The 22,081-nt window shown below is 45.9% G+C and overlaps 1 protein-coding gene across 7 annotated transcripts in view; it reads right to left on the bottom strand.

The window, feature by feature from the left end:
* LOC100026490 (chromodomain-helicase-DNA-binding protein 5) overlaps positions 1 to 22,081 on the bottom strand; it is a 63,117-nt gene that overhangs the window by 14,783 nt on the left and 26,253 nt on the right. For 5 of the 7 annotated variants that reach the window (XM_056795934.1, XM_056795931.1, XM_056795937.1 and 2 more), the window contains 11 exons: positions 21,848 to 21,936; positions 21,576 to 21,709; positions 20,570 to 20,714; positions 19,600 to 19,750; positions 13,226 to 13,320; positions 12,115 to 12,247; positions 11,705 to 11,794; positions 9,403 to 9,540; positions 7,989 to 8,097; positions 6,838 to 6,970; positions 2,126 to 2,321 (listed from right to left, as the gene is read on the bottom strand). In XM_056795934.1, coding sequence (XP_056651912.1) covers positions 2,126 to 2,321; positions 6,838 to 6,970; positions 7,989 to 8,097; positions 9,403 to 9,540; positions 11,705 to 11,794; positions 12,115 to 12,247; positions 13,226 to 13,320; positions 19,600 to 19,750; positions 20,570 to 20,714; positions 21,576 to 21,709; positions 21,848 to 21,936 — 1,413 coding nt within the window. The remainder of the gene's footprint in view (positions 1 to 2,125; positions 2,322 to 6,837; positions 6,971 to 7,988; positions 8,098 to 9,402; positions 9,541 to 11,704; positions 11,795 to 12,114; positions 12,248 to 13,225; positions 13,321 to 19,599; positions 19,751 to 20,569; positions 20,715 to 21,575; positions 21,710 to 21,847; positions 21,937 to 22,081) is intronic. The other 2 variants (XM_056795932.1, XM_056795935.1) reach the window with 1 other exon arrangement.

Genomic DNA, 22,081 nt, shown 5'->3' with positions numbered 1-22,081 from the left:
GAGCTCTTAATCAGCCCATCATTGGAAAACCCAGTGGCCACTTAATCAAGATGTTCTTAACTGTTATGGTGTCATGGGCACTGTTGGGCAGTCTAGTAAACCTATAACTCCCTCCACAGAATATGACTTTTTTATAAAATAGAATACCCAGAATTACAAAGGAAACAAATCATTGTGGAATACAATCATTCGATTTTTTTTAACAATTTCCTGGAGCCCAGGTTAGTCCTTCTCTAGTCTAACACATGTCCAAACCAGTATTCCTTCTTCAATGGGGGCCATCTTGTTTCTGTTTCAAAGTGGGATTAGGGTCAAAGTCAAGATGGCGGCTTAGAAACAACAAAAATAAATTCCTCTGTCAAAGCAGGCATTATAGGGTCATGGTCAGGATTCATAGTATCTAAAGATGCTACATAGAGACCTCAGAAGTCAAGTCCCTCCTTTTATATATCCAGGCTCTGCCTGAAGACATTATGTGATGGAGAGCTCACCACCTCTCAAGGGACAACCTTTCTACCCTAGGGCACTGTTAGCAAGACTTCTTGCCATTGACCCTAAATTTGCCTTTTGAGATTTGTACCCATTGCTCCTGATTCTATCAGAAAGGTGACATGATTTAGAGGAGAGGGCACTGCCCTGGGACTCAGGAAACCCTGGGTTCAAATCCTGCCTCAGACACTTGCTAACTCCATGACCCTTGGCATGTTACTTTACTTTGAGGGGCTCCATTTCCTCACTTGTCATTTGAGGGGGTTTTATTCAATGGCTGCTAAGGTCCCTTCCAGTTCTAGAGCAAAACAAATGTAAACTCTCTTCTGTGTAAGATCCCTTTGAATGCTGGAACACAGGGACTGTGGACCCTCCACAGCTGCTTCTCTGAGCCTATGATTCTTAACCTTTTTGGTCTCTGGTCCCCTTTACACTTGTAGAAATTATGGATGATACCCAAGAGCTTTTGTTTATTGGTTTGCTCTCTAGCTAGCGTATGAGAAAGGAAAACATCTTAGTATTGTGATGAAAGTAGTTTCAATCTTGCAGAACCCCAGAACCCCCCTTAAAGGGACTCAAGACCCCTAAAGGCCCCTCAAGAACACTTGGAGCACTGCTGCTTTTGGCAAAACTTTCCCAGTACCCCAATCTATTCACATAGCACCACCTTGAGTCTCTTCTCCATCCCGGTCCTCAGAACACTCTCTGGCTCGTGAATGTCCATCCTTGGTGCACAGAAATGAACACAACAGGGACTGAACAGAGCAGAAGTCATGATAGCAGGGCCATCATCACTTCTTTATTCCTAGAAGCTTCACCTCTCTGGGACAGCTAAGTGACACAATAGCTAGAGCACTGGGCCTGAAGTCGGGAAGACCTGAGTTCGAATGTGAACTCAGCCACTTACTACGTGACCCTGGGCAAGTCGTTTAACTTCTATTTGACTAGTTTTTCTCCTATCCTAAATGGGGATAAAAATAGCACCTCCTTTCCTGGGTTGTTGGGACATTCAATTGAGATCATATTTGTAAAGGGTTTTGCATAGTTCTTGGCACCATATAAATGTCACCTCTTACTATCATTATCATTATTATTCATTCCTAAGGCAGCCCAAGTACTGGGTTCCCCCTCCCTAATTTTTTGACCTGGGAAGAGAAAAGGGGAAAATAGAGGTGACTTTAAAACAAAAGAAATCAATAAAAATACCTAGCATTTGTATAATACTGAGCAATGATATCAGCCTTTAAGATATGCAAAGTGCTTTACTAATGTTATCTTATTTTATCCTCACAGAAACCCTGAGAAGAAAAGGGCTATTATTATCTCCATTTTACAGATGAGAAAACTGGATCAGATAATGGTTAACTTGCCCAGAATCCCATAGCTAGGAAGGGACTGAGGGTGGATTTGAACTCAGATCAGACTCCTGGTCCAGTACTCCATCCACTGGGTCAAGTAGTTATTTAAAACAACAACAACCAAATAAAATAAAATAAAATAAAGCAACCCTTAAAGCTCTCAATGTTCCAGGCAACTCTTACGGTACTGACCCTACATGGGCGCTGGCCATGGCTTCACCAGGATCTCCCTACACTGATGACCTGGCCGGAGGCAAAGGTTAGACATGGCCACTCACCCTTATGCAAGACAGCATTGGCAGGCTTGTTCCCAGCCAGGGACTCCTTGGACAGGTGCTGGTGGCTCTCGGCAAGGCATTCCACTTCGGCCAGACGAGCATTCAAGGCCATGGCTGGATGGTTGGGGTCTTGGGTCATGTTGAGGTACGCAGCCCTCCTGAGCTGTTCTTCGATCACTAGCGCCTGCTCTAGAAGCTGGAACAGAATGGGGGGGGGGGGTAATACAATATTCCTCCTTGAGCTTCCTCCTTCACCTTCATCCTGGTAACCCACTAGCCTCCCTCCTCTGCCCAGCAAACCTGACCAGGCTGGAATAGCACAGAAAGAAATCTGAAGCAGAAAACTGTGCCTTTATCATTCCATCCTCTTCTCCTGGTGGTACAGTGACTAGAGTTCTGGGTCTGGAGTCAGGAAGACTCATCTTCCTGAGTTCAAATCTGGCCAACAATATGTACAAACTGTATGACCCTGAGCAAGTCACTCAACCCAGTTTGCCTCAGTTTCCACATATGTAAAATGAGCTGGAGAAGGAAAATGGCCAACCACTCTGTTGTCTTAGCTGTGTGACCCTGGACAAGTCTCTTCATTCTGCCTCAGCTTCCTCATCTGTAAAATGAGCTGGAGAAAGAAATGGCCAACCACTCTATTGTCTTAGCTGTGTGACCCTGGACAAGTCCCTTCATTCTGCCTCAACTTCCTCATCTGTAAAATGAGCTGGAGAAGGAAACAGCCAACCACTCCAGTGTCTTAATTGTTTGACCCTAGACAAGTGCCTTCATTCTGCCTCAGTTTCCTCATCTATAAAATGAGCTGGAGAAGGAAATGGCCAACCACTGGAATGTCTTAGCTGTGTGACCCCATACAAGTTCCTCCACTCTGCCTCAGTTTCCTCATTGATAAAATGAGCTGGAGAAGGAAATGGCAAGCCACTCCAGTATTTTTGTCAAGAAAACCCAAATGGGATCACAAAGAGTTGGCCCCAAGTGAAAAATGACTGAACCATGTGGTTCTGGGTCTGCGTCTGTGAGTGTTCATGTGTGTCTATGTATTCTACTTCCCAATTAAACCATAAGCTTCCGAAGGGCAAAGAGTCTCTTATTCATCCTTATATTTCCATTTCAACATTCTGCGCTCTGTCCAGGGACACAGAGAGATGGCAAAAAGGACAATCTTTGCCCCACAACAATCAATCTGCTATGGGGATGAAGTGCAAAGCAGTGGCAGAGTGGCTACAAGAGAGGAAGTTTGGGATTCAAATCGTGCCACTGACACATCCTGGCTGGATGAGCCTCCATCAATCCCTAATCTCCCAGAGCCCCAGGCAGTTTTCTAAGACTATAAATGCAGGGTGGGTATTGGGAGAGGGAGTTTTCTCCCAGGGAGCTCCCTGCGGTATGGTAAGAACAGGTCTGATCTTTTTTAATAATGTGTGTGTGAAGTAAATACAAAATTACTTTTGGTTGGGAGGAAGGACTAATGATGGATGAGGGGAGTGGTAGGGAGAGGGGAGAATCTCAGGGAAGAATAAGGGAAGGCTTCTTGTAGGAGGAGGCACCTAAGCTAAGCCTCGACAGAAGTAAAGGATATAAAGAAGGAAAGTATTCTAAGCATGGTGGACTAGCCAAGTGCTAGCAAGACAGAATATAGCAAGACAAGTTGGCTGGCACATAGGTGGTTAATATAGAATAAATCTGGAAAGGTAAGCTAGAACCAGGTTGTAAAGGGCTTTAAATTCCAAGCAAAGGTTCTTAAGACAATAGGGAAGAGTAGCTGGATGACTCAGTGGATTGAGAGCCAGGTCTAGAGACCTAGGAGGTCCTGAGTTCAAATCTGGCCTCAGATGTCTCCTAGCTGTGTAACCCTGGGCAGGTCACTTAATCCCCATTACTTAGCCCTCACCTCTCTTCTGCCTTGGAACCAATACCCAGTAGTGATGCTAAGAAGGCACAGATTAAAAAAAAAAAAACAGAAGGGAGCCACCAAAAATTCTTGAGCAGTGGAATAACATGGTCAGATTGGGATTTAGGGAATAGCCATTTGGCAGCTCTTTTGGAGAATGGATTGGAGAAAAGAGAGCTGGAGGCTTATTAGGAGGCTCCTGCAATTGTCTGAGGAAAAAGGGATGACGGCCTGAACTCTGAGGATGGCTAAGTAGATAGAGAGAAAGGAATGGGTCTAAGTGACTAGAGAGAGAAAGGAGCTCAAGAAGTAGCTGCTGATCAAGCAAGCATTCATGAAACACCTTCTTTAAGCTAAGTATCAAGGTTACAAGCATGAAGAGTGAGACAACAGTGCCAGCTCTCAAGGAGCTTCCATTCTAACAATCTCACTGAGCCTTGGTCCCATGGCCACAGACTGACTCATCGTGCCCTTTCCCTTCATCCCCTCTACTCTTCTCCCTGGCTCTGTTTTCTCTCCTGCAGAGGAACAATAGAATCAGAAGATTCCAATGTAATGGGACAGTGGGTGAGGGAGTGGCAGGTTTCTCTATTCTTTTTAAAAAGTTTCTTTTTTCCCCTATTACATGTAAAAACAATTTTTACATTCTTTTTTTTTAAGTTTTGAGTTCCAAATTTTAAAAAGTTTCTTTTTTCCCCTATTACATGTAAAAACAATTTTTACATTCTTTTTTTTTTTAAGTTTTGAGTTCCAAATTCTCTTCCTCCCTCCTTGCCCTCCCCCTTTCCTGAGGCAGAAAGCAATCTAATATAGATTTTTACATGTGCAACCATGTAAAACATGTTTCCATATTAGTCATTGTGTAGAAGAAATTTCAAATTTTAAAAAGAAGAAAGAAAACGAAATGCTATGTTTGTCTCTCTGCAGACTTTTTGCTCTCCAAAGCATCCACTTCCATCCTAGCTCTCCAAATATCTGAAGACAGTGATCAATCCCAGCATTCCCATCCTCTTGTCATCTTCATGCCTTCCTTCCCCCATTCAGCCTGGATCTGACTAAGGAGGGCTTCACATAGCCCACTAGAGTCAAGCAGCCCCAGCCACACTTCCCTTTCCTGCCTGGTCTCCTTCTTGCCACCCCCTATCCACCAGCCAACACATGCATACCATCCCCAGCTATGCTCTCCTTTTCCCCCAGACTTCCAATTCTGAAACCATAATCAAATCAAGACCACCCTTGCTCCTGGAAAACAACATGTGTCAATCTTCTCTCCTATGACTCCACTCTATCCCCATCTCCATCTCTATCTATTTCCCATCTTTCTCTATCTCCATTCCATCTCCATCTCTTTCTATCCCATCTCTATCTCTCTATCTCTATCCCATTCCCACCTCTATCTCTACCCCATCTCTGATATCTCTATCTCCATCTCTATTTCTATCCCATCTCTATCTCTTTCTATCAAGCTCTATCCTGTCTCTATGTCCATCTCTATTTCATCTCTATTATCCCTCTATCTCCATCCCATCTCTACTATCTCTCTATCACTATCCTGTCTCTCTCAACCCCATCTCCTTCTCTGTCTCTGTCTCTATTCCATTTCTATTTATCTCTCTATCTTTATCCCATCTCTATCCTCTATCTATCCCATCTCTGTCTCTTTACCTCTATCTTCTTTATCTCTCCTCTACTCCATCTATCTCTATTCTCTTTATCTCCTCTCTATCTCTATACCCCATATCTATCTCTACTCCATCTCTATTATCTCTCTAGCTCTATCCTCTCTTTATCCTGTCTCTGTCACTCTGTCATCCATCTCTATTAATCTATATCCATCTCATCTCTACTATTTCCCTTTCTATTCTCTCTCTATCCCATCTCTATTTACCTCTCTATATCCCACCTCTATCTCTATCTCTACTCCATCTCTATTATCTCTCTATCTCTATCCCATCTCTACTATTTCCATATTTCTATCCTCTCTCTATTCGATATCTATTTATCTCTATATATACCACCTCTATCTCTACTCCATCTCTATTATCTATCTCCATACCATCTCTATTATTTCCGTATTTCTATCCTCTCTCTATCCTATCTCTATTTACCTCTCTATATCCCACCTCTATCTCTATCTCTACTCCATCTCTATTATCTCTCTAAGTCTATCCTCTCTTTATCTTATCTCTATCTCTGTCTCTACCCATCTCTATTATCTGTCTCCATCCCATCTCTATTATCTCTCTAACTCTATCCTCTCTTTATCTTATCTCTGTCTCTACCCATCTCTGTTATCTGTCTCCATCCCATCTCTATTATCTCTCTGTCTCTATCCTCTCTTTATCCCCTCTCTAGCTCTCTAGCTCTATCCCACATCTATCTCTATCTGTCCAAACCAAAACACTGCTCTCCCCCTGGGCGCCATTCCTCAGTATGTGTAACCTCCCTGTGTTCAAATATAAGTTCACTGAGGGCAGAAACTGTCTGGCTTTTGTGTTGATGTGCATCCCTGGCATGACAAGGTGCTTGGCACACAGTAAACTCTCCAGAAATGCTTTTTAGATCCATTTGCCAGTTCTTCCAGCTGACTGCCCTGCTGTCATTTTCAGGCCCTGCGCTTTCGTGATGGAGTAGAAAGAACAAGCTCTAGAGTATGGGGAAGGGACAAATATGCTAAGGTGAAACTCAGGACACCTGGATTTCCATTGGCCTCCCCTGCCATCACTTTGCTGTGTGACCTGTGACAAATAAACAAATTTCTGCGAGCCTCAGTTTCTTCTACCACCTCCCTCATTTGTTCTGGGCGACCAACCTTAAACCTTCGAGCCAGGAATTTGTTTTTCATCTCCAGGTAATTGCCCTTGTGGATCTCAGACTTGAAGGGCTCATTGAGGATCACGTAGCGGGGGTCATTCTGGATATCCTGCCATCGGGCATAGCCGTGCCTGAGCACAGGAAACACGTTAAGGGAGAAACTGAATGAGGAAGGCAACTGGCCTTAGAGGAAGCTGGCTGGGCACCTGGTAAAAGATTAAGATCCTAGGATCTCAGGGACCATCGAGCCCAACCTGTCCTGATCAATCCCTTATACCATACCTTGGACCATTCAGTTTTTACTTAAAAGACCTCCATATCAAGCCCATCACCTTCCAAGGTTGCTCAGACTCCTGGAATTAGATTCAGAGGGCCTGAATTCAAATCCTTGCTACTTATATGGTCTTGGGCAAGTCCAACTCTCAGTTTCCTCCTCTTTAAAATGAGGGGATGAAACTGGATACAAGGCAGCTAGGTGGTACACTGGATAGAGCTCTGGACCTGATAACAGAAAGACCTGAGTTCAAATCCAGCCTCAGACACTTCCTAGTTGTGTGACCCTTGGCAAGTCACTTAATCCTGTTTGCCCCAGTTTCCTCAACTGTAAAATGAAAAGGAAGTGGCAAAACATTCTGGCATCTTTGCCCAGAAATCCCCTAATGGGTCACAGAAAGTCAGACAACTGAATAATACCAACAATATTCTCAGAGATTCTCTGAAGTCTGTTCTACCTCTAAATCTATGTTCTTCTTTTAAAGAGCTCTAATTATTGGGAATTTTTGCCTCACTGGTGCAGCTCTGTCTCTCTGCACCTCCCCTCATTGCTCCAGGTCCTGCCCTCTGGGACCAAGTAGAGAAGGCTCATCCCTCCTCTGAAGGCTGTTCTTCAGGTTTCCCTGAGTCTTCTCACCTCCAAGCTAAAGACCCCCAATTCCACCATTGCCTTGAGTCCCTTTACCATCCCAGTTGCTCTCTTCTGGATGTCTTCCAGTCTGGCAATATTGCTCCTAAGATATGATGCTCCCCTTCCTTCTTTCCCCTGCCCCTGCCTGCCATGAGCAGCCTCCCTGGGCTGGCACCCTGGGCATCATCGCCAGGAGCCAAGGCCCCAGGGGCTCAGGAAGCCCTGCCTGACATCACCAAGGATACGTCACGATACCCGCCAGAAGCCAGTAATCATGGCGCCGATGCCAAATGTCATAGATCTTCCCTGAGGAGACAGCCGCACGCTCCTCATTCTGCCACAGCGTGTGCAATTCTGAAGGACCAAAAACCACAAGAGAAAAGAGGAGGGTGGAGAGAGCGGTGAGACAGCCATGGGGAGAAGGAAACAGAGTGTATGACCTGAGGGATCTGGGAACATCCCCATCCCCCTCACCAGAAAGCATCTGCCCTTTGGGATAACCTGTCACAGTGCCTGAGATGCCCACCACGGAAGTCACTACGAAGGAATGACAACACTATGTCTAAGAGCCCCCTGTGACAATGTCCATGGGCAACCTAAAGAGATGGGGAAGAAGGGCGAGGGAAAGGGGGAGGAGCACACTTAGCCATGATTGGTCATTAACTTCTTTCCATGAGTTAGTCACACATTTACTGTGTGTCTGTTTCCCTCATCTGTAAAATGGGCATGATAATCCTTGCAGGGTGGCATAGCAGATAGAGGACTGGCCTTGATGTCAGGAGGACACACACCTGATTCAAGTTCCATCCTCCTGACACCTACTGGCTGTGTCCTGGACAAGTCACTCAACCTCTCCTGATGCCCAAGGCAGCTCTCTTAAGATGAGGAGCTACAAAAGAGTTGCCAACATTCTTGAATGGAGGGAAGCCCCACATTGGGAGTTCCCCACACAAGGTAAAAAATAATAATAGCTAGCATTTGTACAATGCTTTGTGAAGCTTCATAGGATCCTCACAAGAACCCTGTAAAGTAGATGCTGTTATTACCTCCACTTCCCAGGTGAGAAAACTGAGGCAGACAGTAGTGAAACAACTTGCCCAAGGACAGCCAGCTAGTAAATTTCTAAGTCAGGATTCAAACTCAGGTCTTCCTGACTCCAGGTCTGGTGCTCTATCTCCTGTGCCACCCAGCTGCCCTACTACTGATAAAAGGCTCATTCTACCCCTGGTAAAACTCCTGTCAAAAACCTTTGAGCACTTTCAGAATGAATTTTTATGATGAGTCCTTGGCAGCTAGCACACAGTGGGCACTTTAAAAACATTTCCTAACTTTTCTTGGAATCTTAGTTCATCTAATTCGCCTGAGTAGAGATTGGAGCTGTGGGTTGGGACTGAGGAACAGGGCAGGGGAGTTCTGATGGGAGGCCAGGAAGAGAAATTGAATTGTGAGCCTGTTTTCTATGATGTTCTTCCCCTCAAGCACCCTGTGCCTGCAGGAGATGGGCCATTCCTAGAAGAGGGTTCCAAGCCAAGGTCCACAGGGTCCCCTAATCTACCCTACCAGGGAGCCCATTCCCCTTAGGTCAAAGATAAATGGTCCCCACCCCACTCCAACCTCAGTCCCTGGGTCCCACTGTCTACACAGCCCCCTGTGTGTTACCTGTGAATCCCCCGTCGGCAATGTTAAACATGAATTTAAATTTCCCGTTCTTGTCGTCCTTCTTCCCATCCTCATCATCTTCTTTTTCCCCATTTTGCTGGCTTTCTGCTGTTTCCTTCTCTTCTACCTTGGAGTCCTCTGACAGAGCAGAAGAAAACCACAGGGCAAATGAAAATCTGAAAAACCAAACTTTTCGTATCCATCCCTGGTCAGGGATTAGAAAGGGTTAACAACACAAAGGGTTGAGGACGACTTATCACCTGTCACCAGGACTATGGCCAGTGCCTCCTACTTTGTATCAGACCCTAATTGCTTCTGGGCACTCCGCAAATATTCTTCCCAGAGCACAAATCTGGCTGTGTAATTCCCCTGGTTAAGATCCCTCCATAGCTCCCTACTGCCTGCCTCTCAGGTAAATACAAATTCCTCAACCTACATTTGCCTTTCTAGATTGAGTCCTTATTACCACCCTAGGTTTATGCCAACCTGAAGGATTAGCTGTTCCTTGAAATTGGCATCCTATCCTATCTTTGCCCCTACCCGTTAGCTTCCACTACCCCCACAGCTATTTGGCAAATGCTACCAAAGACTTGATTTTTTTTATTGTCTAGACTTTAGAAAGTGATAAAGATGTTAATAATGCAGATTAAACTTCAAAATGCATCATGGATAAATTTATTTTTCTAGCAAGCTGATCATTCATCTGGCTTCCTTAGCTACCTTCGAGCATCAGCTAAAATCCCACATTCTACAGGAAGCTTTTCCCCATCCCTTTTTCTTTTAAAACTCTTACCTTCCAACATAGTATCAACACTGTGTATTTGTTCCAAGGCAGAAGAAAGGTAAAGGCTAGGCAATGGCAGTCAAGTGACTTGCCCAGTGTCACACAACTAAGAAGTGTCTGAGGCCAGATTAGAACAAAGACCTCCCAACTCTGGGCTTGGCTTTCAATCCACTGAGCCACCCACTGCCCCCTATTGTTTATTATTATTTCTTTAAAACCCTTACGTTCCAACTTAGAATCCATACTGTGTATTGGACCCAAGGCAGAAAAGAGGGTAAAGGCTACACAATGACAGTCAAGTGACTTGCCCAGGATCACACAGCTAAGAAGAATATGAGGCTAGATTTTAACCCAGAGCTTCCCATCTCCAGGCCTGGCTCTCTACCCACTGAGTCAGTCACCTAGCTGCCCCTTCCCCATCCCTTTTAGTTCTAGTGTCCCTTCTCTGGTGACTACCTTCTATTTATCCTGTCTATAACTTATATGGCCATAGTCATTGGTGAATCATCTCCATGAGACTGTGAGCTTCAAACTTACAGGAACCATGCTTTCTTTCTTTGTATTCCTTTCCCATAACACGAAGCCTTACATACAACAGGCGCTTAATAAATGTTTAACTGACATCAGAGGGACAGGTAAGGAGGTCAGAACCCAGACTGGCTCTACGCAGGAACTGAGGAAATCAGCTAGCATCAACTACCAAACCAGGTAAGGCAATGAATACAAAAGTTCTTTGGGCAGTACCATATGCTCCTGGGGACTAAAGGATTGTCTGGTAATAAGAATCAAGTGTGTGATGGGGGACAGCTGGGTGATTTAGGAGACAGAAGGTCCTGGGTCCAAATGGGACCTCAGATACTCCCCTAGCTATATGACCCTAGGTAAGTCACTTATCTCCCATTGCCTAGCCCTTACCGCTCTTCTGCCTTGGAACCAAGACTCAGTACAGATTCCAAATTTAAGAGTTTAAAAAAATAAAAATAAAGCATGTGAATGCTATGGACTTAGAGCTTCTTTTTAAAGCTCCCAGATGTTCTCCTGACAGCCCAGACCTGGAGTTCACAACTAAAACCCCACTTATTAAGAGCACACTGTGGACAAGCACTGTCCGTGGTACTGAAGAAGGATGCCATGCTCAGAGAAGACGGCCTCTAGAAGGATGGAGACAGAGACAATGATTTCATTCATTGAGGGAACCCCCTTTATCAATACAGGTCAACACCTGCTCTCCAGGTCTTCCTGGCTCCCAAGCCAAGTCTCTACCCATTAGACCACACTGCCTTTCACACAATACACACTTAAATGATAAAAGAAAATACTATTAGTGCATTAGGGAGGGGGGAAGTGCCGGAAGAAATCTGGAAGAATGGAAGCAAGGAAGTTGGAAGAATCTGAGAGAAATCAGGGAAGGCTCCCTGTGGGAAGTAGTATTGACTTGAGCTTTAAAGGAGTACAAATTTTTAAGGCAGCACTTAGCCTGCTCTTCTTCCTTTTCTCCCTCCCTCCCAGGTCCTATACCTGGCCGGAAATCTTTGTCATCCCCTCTGCCGTGGCCCAGATTTAACTCCATCTTCTCCAGGGATTTATCTTTGTCAGGGAATGCATCATCTGGAAGGCATAAGACAGGGAAATTGGGCATAACTAAAAAGCCAGAAGGAATGAGCTGTCCTAGGCAGAGCTTATCCTGAGACCATGCTGGGAGAAGGAGCCTAGAGGTCCAAGTCTGGCTACATGCTCCCTCTCAGAATATTAAAGAAATAGCCTTCCTTTACTCCCAGGGGAGGCCAGGAGACTGCCTGTGGGTCTAAGAGTAGAAGAGATCTGGTCATTCCTGCATGGGCAGGAAGGTGGTGAACCTGATGGCCTGGGAGGTCCCAAACCCTAGGGTGTGGGGTGGTCAAAGCCTGGGCTTCTGGATAGACAGGCACCTTTGAGCAGCTGATCTGTGGAGGGATCAATCTTTTCATTCTCTTCCCTCCTCTCTTCTCGGGATCTCTCTTTGTTTTCAAGGTTCTCATGCTTCTCCTCACCATCCCCTCTGTCAGTGGGCATCCCTGGAATCTGGACATTGGGGAAGAGTTGTAGTCAGCTGATCCAGAGGTAAGAACCCCCACTGTCACCTAGGTGTCATCAGCACCAGATATCGGCTAGAATCTAAGAGCTGGGAGCATAGTGGAGAGAGCACTGGGCTTGGCATAAGGAAGACTTTGGTTCAAATCTTGCCTCTAACACTTCCTAGCTGTGCCACCATGAATAAGTCACTTTAAAAAATCTCTGAACCTCAGTTTCCTCATCTGTAAAATGAGGATAAAAATAATGCAAATAGCACCTACCTCATTCTTATAATAGTATCAGAGACTTAGAGCTGAAAGGGCCCTGAGAAGCCATCAGGTCCAATTCACTCTCGTTTTAATAGATGAGGAAGCTGAGACAAACAAAAGCAAAATGGCTTGTCTAGGGTCACACAATCAGTAATGTCTAAGGCAGGATTTGAACCTGAGTCTTCTGATACTCTATTCAAACTGCCATGCTGTCTCTTCTTAGGGATCCTTACAGTGGAGAGAGAAGGAACCATGAGTTGCCACTTAAATCCCATATCACCCTTGACCAACTTGCTTTTTCTAAGCTAGGAAATGCAGGAAACCTAGATCTCTGTCTTGGAACAGTCTGAGACATTCCCTAGGCCTCCTCCCCACAAATAAGAGTCTGAAGGCATCTAGTCCAAGCCTTTCCATTTACAAGTGAGGAAAGTGAGGCCCAGAAGGATAAAGGAGTATCCCCATTGAAAGATGTAGAAAAGGGGGAACTAGGCAAAACAAGGCTGATCAGAGTCCTTCCTTCCCAAGAAAACAGTAGCAGGGACCCTTTACATTTAAAGGAGATATGAAAATAGCCATTTTTCCTACTGAGAGGCCAGTTACCAATGGACTAACTTCCCCAAAGGCCATTTCTCATCACTTGGGACTCAGACCTGTATCCACCACCCACTACCCTAGTATTCTGGGGTGTATCCAGGACTCTAAAAGGGCCCTCTCCTACCTGAAGTTCAGGAGGTTTGGGGGGTTTCTGTTCCATTTGTTCTTTTTCATCCAAGAAGCCCAGCTGGGCTTCCATTTTGTCTGAAACAACAATACCTGAAAAATGACCACAGTGGTGGGCTCTGTCCCCAAACTCCCACCTCCAACAGCCTAGTCCCAACTCCATAGACTGGGAGACTTCTTTCTAAGCTTGCCCAACAGATAAGGATAGAATCTATCATTTTAGAACAATCCCATGAGGCATTGGGAAGACTCAAAATAAATGGAAGAAAGCAGAACCCAAGAGAACCATTTACACAATAAGCACAATGATAGGGATTTTTTTTAAAAAACTACCTTCTTAAATTAAAAGGCAACTGAACAAAGAATAAATGTAGTGTGACCAACATAAACTTAGAAATAGTCTTCCTGTTCCCCAATCAGAATGGAAACTCCTTGAGAGCAAGGATAGTTTCATTCTTTGCATTTGTATCCCCATCATTCAGAGAGGTTCCTTGCACAAAGTTCTTAGGAAATGCTTGCTCATTGGCCAACTGGTCCCAAAAGGCAAATGGTGAAACACACCTCCCTCTTTGTGGTCAAAATGTAGGGTAAAGGGTGCAAGAATGTTGTCTATATGCTGTCAGACCTAATTGATTTTGCTTTACTATTTCTCCCTTGTTAATTTGTTGTTCAGTCATTTCAGTCATGTCCAACTCTTGGTGATGCCATTTAGGGAATTCTTGGCAAAGATATTGGAGTTGTTTGCCATTTCCTTCTCTAGCTCATTATATAAATGAGGAAACTAAGGTCAAGAGGGTTAATTGACTTGCCCAGGGTCACACAGCTAGCAAGTATCTAAGACTAGTTTTAAATTCAGGTCTTTCTGTCTCCAGATCTGGTGCTCTATCCTCTGGACCACCTTTCTTAATAGGGGTCAACTAGCAATTATTAAGTATCTACTATGTATGTGCCAGGCACTGGGGATACCCACATGAGATACAAAATAAGCCCTACTGATCTCAGTGAGTCCACATTCTAATGGACCACAGACCCTGAGAGCTAGAAGAAATCTCAGCAGGGAACCACTTCAGCCCTCTTTATCCCGCCGGACAAGTGATCATCCCTCCTCTTGCCTATGGAGAAACACTAGAGCTCCTGAGTCAGTCCATTCCACCTTGGGACATTTGTGATTGCTAAGAAGTCTTTCTTGATTTCAAACCCAACCTGACATCTGGGCAGCTTCCAGACACTGCTCTGGGCTCAGCCTATTGATGCCAGCTCAAATAAATCTCCTCCCTCCTTTCCATCACATTCAGTCCCTTCACATACATCAAAGACTGTTATCATGTCCTTGAGTCTGTCCTTCCATGGACTAAATATCTTGGGTTCCTTCTACTTAACTTGTCATGCCACATACACATCTCATCCTCCCTAATGTTCATTTCTTCAAAAACATTTTGCTTTTTCTGCCTTGGAATCCTCTAATTCTCTGATTCTAAGAGAGAAGGTAAGGGCTTTTTTTGCTAAAACTGTGAATAAAAGCTCATGGATCTCCCCAGATTTGGGGGGCTCAGGTCCCCAGCCCACCTAGAATCAATGAGGCCATGCCATGGTTTAGAATAAAAAGAAGGGTGAAGGAAAAGGGCTCCCTGGAAACTCATTAGAAAAGAGGGAGGTAGAATCCCACAGCCATTTCGGTCTAGTGTGATTAGAGCCATTTCCCATGCCCAAGTGGCCAGTGTGGACCTTCCTAAGGAAGCATGCCATGCCTTTGTTGCATGACCCAAAGTGGAGAAAACTGTCCCTTCCCAATCCAACATGGAGTCCCAAACAGAACTCATCATCTTTCCCCAAAAACTTTTCCCCTAATACCACCAAGGAGACCCCCCAGCCTCCCCAGCTGGCAACCTCAGTGGCACCTGAGACTCCTGGGTCTCTCTTGGGCCCTGTATCCAAGGAGCTGCCAAGGCCTGCTGATTTTCCCCCTGAATAATCTCTCATGTGTCCCCTTCTCCCCATTTACACTCTCCTTCCTTGGTGCAGGCCCTCAGCACCTTACACTAGGACTTCTTCACTAGCTGCCAGTGGGTCTGTCTGCCTCAAGTCTCTTGACTCTTCACTAGCCTCCATTCAACTACCAAACTTGCTAAAGTATAATAATAATAATATTAATAATGTCAGTAACAATCCAGGCTGACATAGTGGCATAGGTGGGTGGGAAACATACTTGGCTGGCTATCTGGTGCTCTAAGCTCAGCAGGAAATGTGACAGCTAGGAGGGAAGTGAGGGGCAAACCCTAGTGCTGAGCAGTTCTTCCCTGCCTTGCCTGAGTTCTGCTCTGAGAATCCCTGGTAGGGCTTCAGAGGAGCTGGAGCTGACTCTGCTGTACTTGAGGGGAGGGAGAGGAAATATCCTCCCCATTTAACCCCCTCCAAGCCCAGGCATGCTGCTGGATGGCAGAGCCAAGCCTGGACACCATTCTGCAAAGCCACCAGCTGTGCCTGAAGCCCCACCACAGACAAGCATTCTCCAACTTGTCAGAAAGTCTTTGCAAATGTGAGCGTCTGCAGGGCAGCCCTGCGCCAGGGAACTGAAAGCCAAATACAGTCCTTTGTTCAGAGAGTGGACTGAGGACAGAGAACTAGTGGAACACTTTATACTAAGAGACATGGTGAACAAAAGAGACCAGCTCCCCTATCACTTTTCTCCTCTCCCTCCTTCCCTCCCTCTCCCTCTCACTTTCTACTTCCTCTCCCCACTCCCTCTTTCTCTACCTCCACCTCCCTATCTCCCTCATTTTCTCTGTCTCTGTCTCTGTCTCTCCCTCTCTGTCTCTTTCTTTGTGTCTCATCTCTGTCTCTCTTTTCTTCCCATCATCTCTCCTCTCTCTTCACATCCTCTTTCTCCCTATATATCTTTCTCTACCTCTCTTTCTCCCAACTTCCCTTTCCCTCTCACTTTCTACTTCCTCTCCCCACCCCTTTCTTTCTCTACCTCCACCTCCCTATCTCTCTTCCTCATTTTCTCTGTCTCTGTCTCTGTCTCTCCCTCTCTGTCTCTTTCTTTGTGTCTCATCTCTGTCTCTCTCTTTTCTTCCCATCATCTCTCTTCTCTCTTCACATCCTCTTTCTCCCTATATATCTTTCTCTACCTCTCTTTCTCCCAACCTCCCTTTCCCTCTCACTTTCTACTTCCTCTCCCCACCCCTTTCTTTCTCTACCTCCACCTCCCTATCTATTTTCCTCTTTTTCTCTGTCTCTGTCTCTATCTCTGTGTCTCTTTCTCCCTCCTGCCTGTCTTTGCCTCTTTCTCTCTTTTCTTGCCATCATCTCTTCTTTCTCCTCCCATCCTCTCTCTCCCCATATATCTTTCTCTCCCTCTCTCTTTCTCCCTCCCTCCCTCTCCCTCTCTTTTTACTTCCTCTCCTCTCCTCCTTTATCTTTCTCCCTACTTCACATCCTCTCTCTCCCTCTCTGTCTCAGTCTCTCCCCATCTCTGTCTCTCTTTTTCTTTCCTTCCCATCATCTCTCCTTCTCTCTCCCTTCCATCCGCTCTCCCCATATATCTTTCTCTACCTCCCTACCTCCCATCCTCTCTCTATCTATATCTCCTTCTCTGTCTGTGTGTCTGTCCCTCTGTCTCTCTCCCTCCCATCATCTCTCCTTCTCTCTCCCTCCCACCCCCTCTCTCCCCATCTTTCTCTCCCTCTTTCCCTCCCTCCCTCCCTCCCATCATTTTTCTTTCTCTCCCTCTCATCTTCTGTCTCCCTCTTTCTCTCCCCCACCACCACCTCATTCTTTCCTTCCTTCCCTCCCCCTAAACACAATCTGAAGTCATCCAATAGAATTATAAACACCTGTTCATAGACAGGTATGGACCTCAACTTGAACCCAGACTGGCCAGCTGTCCTCTTTCTGTAATGGCTATCAATCTCTACATAATATATATTGCAGAATATAACATTATGGAATATAATATATTATAACATAATATAATCTCTATAATATAACATAATAGGCTCTCTAGGTTGCCCACGCAGGGGCAGATCTGCTCCTCTAATAAGTCTTTTGGGAGTAGGGAGGCCAAAAGATCCCCTATAAGCTGAATGAGGAGTCATGGGATTTGGGGGAGCAGGAAGAAGTACTCAAGGGTAGATTCAAGCTTGATGCATGGAGGGCCATCCCAATCTCATCCCCATTCAATTTCAATGAAGGTTCTTTTTGTTAATACATCATGGCTCTTCTCATCCTATTTGAACCTAGATTCAAAGAATAAAGGAAGAGGGAGACAATCCCACTTTGGGATGGCCCTCCATGCATCAAGCTTGAATCTACCCTTGAGTACTTCTTCCTGCTCCCCCAAATCCCATGACTCCTCATTCTTTCTGTCCTCCCCAGTCAAGCACAACAGCTCTTCCCTCTTCTACATAATAGACCTTCAAACACTTAAAGGCCACCATCACATCTTTCCTAAATTCAGGTTGAACATCCCCCATCCCCAATTACTTCAGCCAATCCTAAAATGGCATCATCTCCAGGCCCCTAATCATCTAGATTCCCCTCCCCCAGAGGAGAATGTCCACATACCTCCCAATCAAGGCTCTTCCAAAAATCTAGTACCCCCTCAGAAAGACTTGGGAACCCTGATCAGCGCAATTCCAGAGGAATCATGGCAGAACACACTAAGACTGGCTTCCCCTAATAGAGAAGTGATGGGCTCAGAGGGCACACTGAGATACAGTTTTGTTTGTGGCCATGCTAGGAACTGGTTTTGCTTACCTATGTCTATTTGGAACAGAAATTTTGTTTTTCTTGCTTTTTCAATGTGGAGGGGGTACAGGCAGGAAGAGAATGGAGGGAGGAAAAGAAGGTAGATTCTCACAGATTGGAAAAATTTAATTTTTTAAAACTAGATGTCCTGGAGACATTTTTAACTATCTATCTATATCAATGGGGTTAGAGGAGGAGGAAGGGAGAAGAGAGAGACAGAGAGGGAAAGGGAGAGAGACAAAGAGAGGTGGAAAGACAGAGACAGAAACAGAGAGACAAAGAGAGGAGAGGGAGAGAGACAGAGAGAGGCAGAAAGACAGAGACAGAGAGAAGGAGATAAAAAGAGAGAGACAGAGATGGAAAGACAGAGACAGAGAAACAGAGACAGAGAGAGGAGAAGGAGAGAGAGGAAGAGAAAGAGAAGAGGGGAGAGAGAGAGAGAGAGAGAGAGAGAGAGAGAGAGAGAGAGAGAGAGAGAGATGGAAAGACAGAGACAGAGAAACAGAGAGGCAGAGAGAGGAGAGGGAAAGAAAGAGGAGAGGGAGAGAGACAGAGAGAGAGAGGGAAAGACAGAGACAGAGAGACAGAGAGAGGAGAGGGAGAGAAAGAGGAGAGGGAGAGACACAGAGAGAGATGGAAAGACAGAGAGGAAAAAAGAGAGGGGCAGAGATGGAAAGACAGAGAGAGACAGAAACAGAGAGACAACGAGAGGAGAGGGAGAAAGACAGAGGGAAACAGAAAAGCAGAGAGACAGAGACAGAGAGAGAAGAAGGAGAGAGGAGAGAGGAGAGGGAGAGAAAGAGGAGAGGGAGAGAGACAGAGAGAGATGGAAAAACAGAGAGACAGAAACAGAGACAAAGAGTGGAGAGGGAAAGATACAGAGAGATAGAGAGAAACAGAAAGAGAAATACAGAGACAGAGAAGGAGAGAGACAGAAGAGAGGGAGAGAGATGGAAAGACAGAGACAGAGAAACAGAGACAGAGAGAGGAGAGGGAGAGAGAGAAGAGGGAAAGAGAGAGACAGAGGGAGGGAGGGAAAGAGAGGGGAAGAGAGAGAGACAAACAGAAGAGACAGAGGGAGGGAGAGAGAGAGAAAGAGGAGGGAGGGAGAGAAGTGAGAGGGGGAGGGAGAAAGAGAGACAGAGAGTGACAGAGACAGACAGAGAGAAATGGAAAGAGACAGAGAGAGGGAGGAAGAGGAGAGGGAGAGAGACGGAGACAGAGATGGAAAGGGAGAGACAGACAGAGAGACAAAGAAGAGGAGAGGGAGAGGGAAGAAGGGAGGGGGAGAAAGAGAAATGAAAAAGGAGTACAAAAAGATATGGCTATGGTTATAGATATAAATAGATAAGATACATGGTGCCCAGACCTCAGCACAAATTGCCCATGTATAGGGCAGCAGTCATTCATAGTCTGACAGCCTTCCCCATCTTGGATATTATTCCTCTATTGTCCTTAGACTACAAAGATAGTCCTCGGACAAAGACAATCTCATTGTCAAAACTCTCATTTTTCTTTCAAGACAGGAAGTGAAAAATGGAAAAATGATAACTTCAATGGAGAATTCCTCACCACTCCCTTCCCTTCAAGTCCCCAAACTGGCCACTTTGAGGCCTAACATACCTGGGAGCCCCAAAGGACCAGGAGGAATATGGGCTGGGCTGGCTGGGACTGGGGTATTGGGGTCTGAAGAGATGATCTCACTGGACTTCTTATTCTCAGGAATCAGGTCAGGCGTGCTATATTTCCCATTAACGTGTTCAAATTCCTGGACCTAAGACCAAGGAGGTCACATTCATAACTGGTTTCCAAAGACCCTCTAAAATAGGACACTTCAGAACAGGACAGAACAAGACATCCAGGCACAATAACAGGGGGAGGGGAGGTCCTGTGTTTTCTTCCCTCCTCCCAAAGAGCAGGTCCGGGTCCTGATGACTAGGGGTCTTGCTCAGACAAGGAAGAATCCCTTTAATTCTGGCCCAGATCCAGACAGGAACACAAATCATCAAAATCAGTGGGGACAGAGATCCTGGATGGTATAGAACAAAACCCTGCTTTCCCTTCTCTGGTCCATAATGCCACCCACTGGATATTTGGATTTCAGAGAGTGGGACAAGATCCAAAATTCACAGTAATAACATATAGGTAGACCAGCAGTTAGAAGGCTGAAGTTCAAGTCAAGGAGACCTGAGTTCAAATCTGGCCTCTTAACTGCTGTCTGCCTCAGTTTCCTCATCTGTAAAAAGAGGAAAATAAAAGCACCTACCTCCTGGATTTGTAGTGAGGATAAAATGAGAATATTTGTACCATGATTTGTAAAGTGTAAATACTAACCTAATGCTCTAATAATAACTATTATTATTCATGAAAACTCACATTTCTAGAGCACTCTAAGCCATGGGGGTGGCTGTCTCCTCTGAATTTCCAGTGCCCCATCCTTCATTTTAGATTCCTCTTTATCATCTTCTCTCTCCAGCCTGCCACCACTAAGAGGCTGGGTCTCCCACCCCTAGGCCCATGCCCTCTCCTGAGCAGAGCCAGGAACCAGGATAGACATCCCTGAAGGGCCCCGTGTAAAAGTCTACTCACCCACCTTCTTCCTAACTAGTGACATGACTCCAATCCGGGTGAGCACGTGCTGTCGAGAAAGCCCTTCCCGAGGGACACCATCTGCAAAGGTCTCTGCCCCGTCGGCCCCCGGCTCACACAAGTGTCTCATGAAGAGGGACACATAGGCCCTGGGGACAACAGGGAGCCCGTGGCAGCACAAGGATCAGCCAAGGGAAAGAGAATCCCTATTGTCTCTGTTGCTGGGCCATCTGGGATTTGCCATGGGTGGTAGCAATGGGCAGGGGTCTCCCCAGCGGTGAATTTTTATCAGGAAGAATCATGGGGCATAAAAAGTTATCTAATCCGGCCCCCTGACCCAGGGAAATGGGACACCCCATTCTGCCTTGCGCCATCAGCTCAAGAGAGAAAATGCCCCATCTTAGGGAGAAATGCTCAAGACTAAGAATCAGCCACCCGCCACACTTGAAGCTCTCTTGCCATCTCCAAAGAAAGTTTCCTTTGGTGAATATGGAGAAGACTTGGCCAATGTCTTTGGGATATCAGCAGTATTGCAATCCACAAACAATCATTAGGAGGCTCCTATGTGCCAGGCACTATGCTAAGTGTCAGATACCCAAACCCAAAATTGAAATGATCCCTGCCCTCCATGGGCTCACAGTCCACCAGGGAAAAAGAAAGATTGACCAGACCATTAAAGAAATAAAATCTCAACACAGTTCCTAGAGAGGCTGAGCATTTAAACCTAGAAAGGGGCCTTTGGGATCATATAATCCAACCCCCTTTTTTAATAAAGGGGTAAACTGAGGCCCAGATTGGGGAAGTGACTTGCTCATAGTCACAAGGTGGTAAGGAGGAGAGGTGGGGTTTGAACCCAGGTCCTCTAACTCCAAGTCTGGCACTCCATCCATTTTATGATGCCATCCTGTCCAGTGCTGTAGCTCAATTGGCCAGGATACCCCCAAGAGGAAATAGCCTCTGGAAAAACAAGATAGCACCATCCAGAGCAGATGTGCTGAGGCTCTCATTACCTAAATTCCTTCTCGCTCTTCCCTCGAAGGTCCCGGACTAGCCAGTGAGAGTTGAAGGCATCCTGGGGGGGCATGCCCCAGCGCATGATGGCATTCAAGAAGGCTTTCCGCTGCCGGGCATTAAACCCTAGGACCTGGGTAGGGAGGGACAGATGACCAAAGGAAGGGGCCAGCCAAGACAGAAAGGAAAGAGGAGAGAGGCTGTGCAAGGGGGCTGGAGGGGCAGGGATGGGAGTCTCCCACACTCCCCACCTAGAGGTCAGTACCCTCACCTCAATGTTGCCTCCAACTCGTGCCAGCAGAGGTGGTAAGGGCTTGTCTCGGTCACTTTTTAGCTGCCTCCGGGATTGTCTCCTCCCACCTAAAGGACAGTCACCAGCCAGGGATCTCTATTAGGCAAACTCAGAGACTCCTGTGCCAAGGGACCATTCTGGGGTGGATTGCTAGGGCTGGTGGGTGCCAATCATGGACACGGACACACACACACACACGGACACACACACACA

This window comes from Monodelphis domestica, chromosome 4 (assembly GCF_027887165.1).
Source record: "Monodelphis domestica isolate mMonDom1 chromosome 4, mMonDom1.pri, whole genome shotgun sequence".
NCBI lineage: Eukaryota > Metazoa > Chordata > Mammalia > Didelphimorphia > Didelphidae > Monodelphis > Monodelphis domestica.
Note: the sequence above shows the minus strand (reverse complement) of the source record. Positions and strands in the feature narration are given on the sequence as shown.